General features: G+C 42.3%; 1 protein-coding gene across 1 annotated transcript in view; it reads right to left on the bottom strand.

Moving 5' to 3' along the window:
- Positions 1-294: 294 nt before the first annotated feature.
- Positions 295-6,590, bottom strand: part of nisch (nischarin) — a 70,388-nt gene continuing 64,092 nt past the window's right edge. The window contains 5 exon segments of the mRNA XM_084316421.1: positions 295-2,005; positions 2,479-2,557; positions 2,680-3,013; positions 4,416-4,577; positions 5,957-6,082. Coding sequence (XP_084172547.1) covers positions 1,766-2,005; positions 2,479-2,557; positions 2,680-3,013; positions 4,416-4,577; positions 5,957-6,082 — 941 coding nt within the window. The 3' untranslated portion in view covers positions 295-1,765.

Genomic DNA, 6,590 nt, shown 5'->3' with positions numbered 1-6,590 from the left:
TCTAACTGTGATTATAGTTAGTGCTCTCACCACTATCTAACTGTGATTATAGTTAGTGCTCTCACCACTATGTAACTGTGATTATAGTTAGTGCTCTCACCACTATCTAACTGTGATTATAGTTAGTGCTCTCACCACTATCTAACTGTGATTATAGTTAGTGCTCTCACCACTATATAACTATGATTATAGTTAGTGCTCTCACCACTATATAACTATGATTATAGTTAGTGCTCTCATCACTATCTAACTGTGATTATAGCTAGTGCTCTCACCACTATCTAACTGTGAGTATAGCTAGTGCTCTCACCACTATCTAACTGTGATTATAGTTAGTGCTCTCACCACTATCTAACTGTGATTAAGAGTTAAGGTTAGTTTTAACATTCACTTAACGGTTATGGTTGAGACAGAAAGTTAGGGTTAAGGTTAGCATTCCATCCCCAGCAGGGGAACTTAAACCTAACGATACTATGTACCAAATATATTACTTATGGCTATAACATGACGTACATTATGTACCTATTTTCCTGTGGTGGATTAGTACTTTGTTTACATATTTGAAGCGAGACAGGGCTGATATAACATACTGACTGAACGGAGAGTGAACTGAGCTCAACCTCCTGGGGGCTGTTTGGTTGCTTCCGAGTGGTTGGCTTCCCATTGGTTTGTGATAAATATACAGATATAACACAATGAAACACAAATAATAATAAAAAATAATTATGATAATAATACAAATTCATTATACAAGCCATAATACCTTTTGAAAAAACATAATAGAAATAGGACACAGACTTATATCCATCATTAGTACAAAATTTGCTTCAAGATGGTAAAACCATCCTTTTCGTCCAAAGCAATAATAAACTTCATCCGAACACAGTGAATACAATAATACTGCCTCATATATAACATGGTGCATTCAACAAAAATATTACATAAAGCATGTTGTGCAGAGCAGCAGTTTGTTTTCCTGTGTGTATGTGTGTGTGTGTGTGTAAGTGTGTATGTATTTGTGTGTAAGTGTGTATGTAGGTGTGTATGTGTGCGTGTGTAAGTGTGTATGTATGTGTGTAAGTGTGTAAGTGTGTGTAAGTGTGTAAGTGTGTGAGTGTGTGAGTGTGTGAGTGTGTAAGTAAAGGTTACTAAGGTGACAAGCTACTACATGTAAGAAGCCAAATAATACAAATAAATAACTAGTGGATTGTGTGCATCTTCCCAGGACACTGAATAGATCATATTAATTTGAATACGAGGACCTATAAAAGTGTCGGTGAGGCAGGACATCTTTGGGGGAAAGCCGTTTCCCTGTGCTTCCATTCGTCCTTTGTTTTCACTTGGTGATCAGTAGCCATTTTGTGGCAGCCATCTTGCACCCACCCAATAAGTTCTCAGTTTAATTCAGCTGGGGTCACAAAATGGTGGGTGTGGATGGAACCTGTATGTCAGCCATTCAGTTAGCAAGTGACTCCTGTCAATCATCCCTGATCCACCAATCACCCTGCTTGTAAACAAATGAAGCTGTGAGACTATCAGCCGCTCAAGCCAATCAGTATCAAGTTAAGCTGTCGATCGTCCCCGGCCGAGGAAGCATTGTATTGAGCCAGCCCTGTCAATCATCTCCAGTCAACCAATCAGGCGGTGAGTTAGCCCCGTCAGTTATCTCCAGTCAAACAGTCAGCCGTCAAGTTTGCCTGTCAGTCATTCATAGTCCACGAATCAGGCGCCACGTTAGCCGAGTCAGTCCTCTCCGGTCGGCCAATCAGCCAGTGAGTTCTACAGGAAGCTCCCGGCTGCAGAGCGCCTCCCACTGGCGGGCCAGGAGACAGATCAGCCTCTCCCTGCTGTCTGCTCCAGGGACGAAAATACACCAGTGTACCTCCCCTTCTGCTCCTCCTCCTCCACCTCCTCTCCCTGCCTCCTCCCCAGCGGTGAAGTGGTCCATGGTGAGATGACAGAGGAGGTCTGGACCAGGGAGGTCATCAAATACCATGGTCAGAGCCTAGGAGCAGTGAGGCAATCAATCAATATATCAATATATCAATCAATATCAATCAACCAATCAATATATCAATCAATCACAACGGTCTAAATGTAGGCTAATAAAATAAATGTAGCTAATGTTATAATCAGATACCCTAATCAGTGTGGAGAACTTTATACAGAGTATATACAGATAACTCCCATGTGTGCCTTTGCAAAATAAACTTTACTTTACTAAAGTACAGGTGTGCCCGTGTACAATAAACTTTACTTTACTAAAGTACAGGTGTGCCTGTGTACAATAAACTTTACTTTACTAAAGTACAGGTGTGCCTGTGTACAATAAACATTACTTAGTACAAGTGTGTCTTTTCTGTCATTATGGAGTGAAACTCTTCACTAATTTAAAGTAGGTAAGATAACATAACATAACATAACATCAGAAGATAAGGTAAGATAATGTAGTTTAGAAGCAGGGTAGTTAAGTTTTACCTGAGGATAGGTCTGGTATCCCAGCAGAACTCTGTCCAGATCTCTGATCCTCCTGGCCTCTCTCAACTGGTATTTATCCCTGGAATAATATGAATAACAATTATAACAACAACAACAACAACAAAGAGATTTGCTAGAATTTTGTTTTGTTTTGTAGATCACTGGATGTATCACTATTCTGAACCTCCTGAGCTACAGTACCTGGAGGGAGGTTCCTTCGCGAAGTCCGGCAGTGGGTAACTGATGTAATCCTCCTCCAATAGGAAGACGTCAGTGCTCGTCAGAATCAGAGTCCTGGGCTGCAGCACGGGGGAGGGGGAGGAGCCAGAGGGGGCGGGGCCTGGGCCGCTCGGAGGCGACTGGACCTGGAAGACCAGCAGATACAGCAGGATGTTGAAGGAGTGCGTCGACGCCGCAGTGGTGACCGGAGTCTTCCTCTCAGCCACGATGAAGGTCAGGTCGCCCATCTCCTCCTCGCTGGGGTAAACAAACTTCACCCTGCTGCTGTGCACCAGCTCGTAGTTCTGCATCTTTCCTGCGGGGGGAGACAATGAGCTGGGGTCAAATTCAACACAATTTCAGAAGGAATTACATATTCCAATAATAAACTTCCCTCCTCCCTCAAAGTGAGTTAATGTGTAATGTAAAAAAAAATAAAAAAATACTGTTTCTTTCTGCACTGACCACATAAAAAGTCCCACACCAAAGGTCTGTTGTGTTCAGAAATATGTTAGATCACGAACACGTGTGATGCTGCAATTTCTGGGCATGTTTAAATATTAGTATGATATTTACTGTAGATTTGGTCCTCAAAATGAATGGAAGTGAATGAGGAGCCTGACACCTGGGAGGAATGGTGGTGTTGACAGCAGACGACAGGGACAGCAGTGGTCACTAGCTTACTAGATGCACTTACTTAAGAGTTAAAAACTGCAGAGTTTTGACAATTCTAGTTCTATTAAAGTGAATATGCCTTTAAGATGGTGGACATAGAATAAAATGCTAGCAAAAACAATACGAAACAATACAAATACAATACTACTATATTATTATTCTATTATTTACTGAGTTTCTACATTTTCTAGTAGTAGCAATAGTAGTAATAATAGAAGTAGTAGTAGTAGTAGCAATAATAGTAGTAGTAGTAGTAGTAGTAGTAGTAGTAGTAGTAGTAGTAGTAGTAGTAGTAGTAGTAATAGCAGTAGTAGTAGCAGCAGTAGTAATAGCAGTAGTAGTAGCAGCAGTAGTAGTAATAGTAGTAATAGTAGTAATAGCAGTAGTAGTAGCAGTAGTAGTAGTAGTAGTAATAGTAGTAATAGCAGTAGTAGTAGCAGCAGTAGTAGTAATAGTAGTAATAGTAGTAATAGTAGTAATAGCAGTAGTAGTAGTAGTAGTAGTAGTAGTACTAGTAGTAGTAGTAGTAATAGTAGTAATAGCAGTAGTAGTAGCAGCAGTAGTAGTAATAGTAGTAATAGTAGTAATAGCAGTAGTAGTAGCAGTAGTAGTAGTAGTAGTAGTAGTAGTAGTAGTAGTAGTAGTAGTAGTAGTAGTAGTAGTAGTAATAGTAGTAATAGCAGTAGTAGTAGCAGCAGTAGTAGTAATAGTAGTAGTAATAGTAGTAATAGTAGTAATAGCAGTAGTAGTAGTAGTAGTAGTAGTAGTAGTAGTAGTAGTAGTAGTAGTAGTAGTAGTAGTAGTAGTAGTAGTAGTAGTAGCAGTAGTAATAGCAGTAGTAGTAATATGATAAATATATCAACATAAATGTAATAGTTTTACGTCTTATTACTGGCTCTTGTAAACAAGTCACAGTAGAACAGTAATATCGTGCTTTTCCAGTGTTTTACCTGCTCCACCACTGCACAGAAATAAGGTATTTTCTTTCAAATGTGGTTACCATTGGTTACAGGCAGCCATGTTGGAAGAAAGAGAGAGTTTACCGGTGGTCTTGTTGCCAAACTGTGTGTAGAAGTCCTGCTCTGACGGCTCCGGGGAGGGAAGCTTCTCCTGCAGACTCAGTGCAGACATCAACTGTTGCAGGAACCCATGCGTACCATAGCTGTCCCTGCTCAGACAACACACTATCTGCTCGGCCGAACGACCTAGAGACACAAAGAGAGAGCGATAGGGATGTCCGATATTATCGGCCGACCGATATTATCGGCCGATATCGGCAGTAAAATGTGATATCGGAAAATATCGGTATCGGTTTAAAAAAAAATAAAACAATAACAATATTTGTTATATATATATCCAGTGAAATTATTAGTTACCTGAAATTATTCAGTTTTTTGGGGGGGGAAACCCTGCATATATCGGTATCGGTTGATATCGGTTGATATCGGTATCGGAAATTAAGAGTTGGACAATATCGGAATATCGGTAAAAAAGCCAATATCGAGCATCCCTAGAGAGCGAGAGAGAAAGAAGAAATGAACAAATTGTCCACGCTCTCTCTCCGAAATTGTTCAATGAGCCCTTCTAGTGGCTACAGATGATGGGCTTAAAAAAAATTGCAACATTCTGTTCCTACAAAAACCATCAAGCAGGAAATATCCCCAAATCTCTGCTGATTATCCTGGAGTGCCACTAATGGAGTCTTAATCCAGCTCATTATCGGCACATTTCTCTGCAAATGGGTTGTTTTTGTCTGCAAGGAAAATCTGCGCTTCTTCTCGGAGTTAAAAAAGGCGATTTAATACTCTGCCTCGAGATAGCCACCTCACTTCAGTCAGTGTGGTATAGCAGCTGGTTAGGCACAGAGCCCATTTCATCGCGGCCAACCGGCACCGCTTCTGACAACAAACCTATCCATTGTGAGTAGGGATGTCCGATATTATCGGCCGATATTGGCATTAAAATGTGATATCGGAAAATATCGGTATCGGTTTTCCAAAAAATACTTTTTTTGTACCTTTCTTTAACCTTTATTTACCCAGGCAAGCAAGTAAGAACACATTCTGATTTCATTTATTGTCAAAAGTATGCATAATGTTGTGTTCATTCCACAACAAGAGATATGTAATGTTAATTACCTGAAATTATTCCGTTTTTGGGGGGGGGGGGGGGGGACCCTGCATATCGGTATCGGTTGATATCGGTATCGGAAATTAAGAGTTGGACAATATCGGTATATCGGTAAAAAAGCCAATATCGAGCATCCCTAATTGTGAGTCCAGGTTACACACAAAAGACCAGACCCCCCCCCTCCCTGCGATTGTGCAGGATGTAGTCACAGTGAGATGTGTATTGGAATACTGTGTGTCGGCCTGCGTTGATGAAGGGGCGAGACGTGGCAAATACACACGGGTGCCAGGTGGAATTTGTTTTTGTTGCCAATGCGTGACCCCACTGTCACCTACCCCCCCGCGACCCCACTTTGGGTCACGACCCGTCGTTTGAGAACCGCTGTATTATTAGAGGATGAAGGGTAGAGTAGGGTTTGGATGCTGGGAAGCTTTAGGTAAACATCATCACTGACCTACGACCCGGAAGTACTGGTCAAACAGGCCCACGTTGACCGACACCAGGTCTGACAGTCTGATGGACACACAGCAGCACGGCACCACCTCTGTGTCTCTAGAGCCTGTCTCCATCACATCCCACACTGAGAGAGAGAGAGGGAGGGAGGAGAGAGAGAGAGAGAGAGAGAGAGAGAGAGAGAGAGAGAGAGGGGGGGGGGGGGGAGAGAGAGAGAGAGAGAGGGGGGGGAGAGAGAGAGAGAGAGAGAGGAGAGAGGAGAGAGGAGAGAGACAGAGAGAGACAGAGACAGAGACAGAGAAGAGAGAGAGAGAGAGAGAGAGAGAGAGAGAGAGAGAGAGAGAGAGAGAGAGAGAGAGAGAGAGAGAGAGAGAGAGAGAGAGAGAGAGAGAGAGAGAGAGGGGGGAGAGAGAGAGACAGAGACAGAGAGAGAGAGAGACAGAGACAGAGACAGAGACAGAGAGAAGAGAGAGAGAGAGAGAGAGAGAGAGAGAGGGGGGGAGAGAGAGAGAGAGACAGAGACAGAGACAGAGAAGAGGAGAGAGAGAGGGGGAGAGAGAGAGAGAGAGAGAGAGAGAGAGAGAGAGAGAGAAACAGAAAGACAGACAGAAATACAAAGAGATAGAGGAGAGAGA

Source organism: Notolepis coatsorum (genome assembly GCF_963971535.1).
Source record: "Notolepis coatsorum genome assembly, chromosome: 6".
In the NCBI taxonomy this organism is placed as follows: Eukaryota; Metazoa; Chordata; class Actinopteri; order Aulopiformes; family Paralepididae; genus Notolepis; species Notolepis coatsorum.
This window is presented reverse-complemented; position numbering and strand designations above follow the sequence as displayed.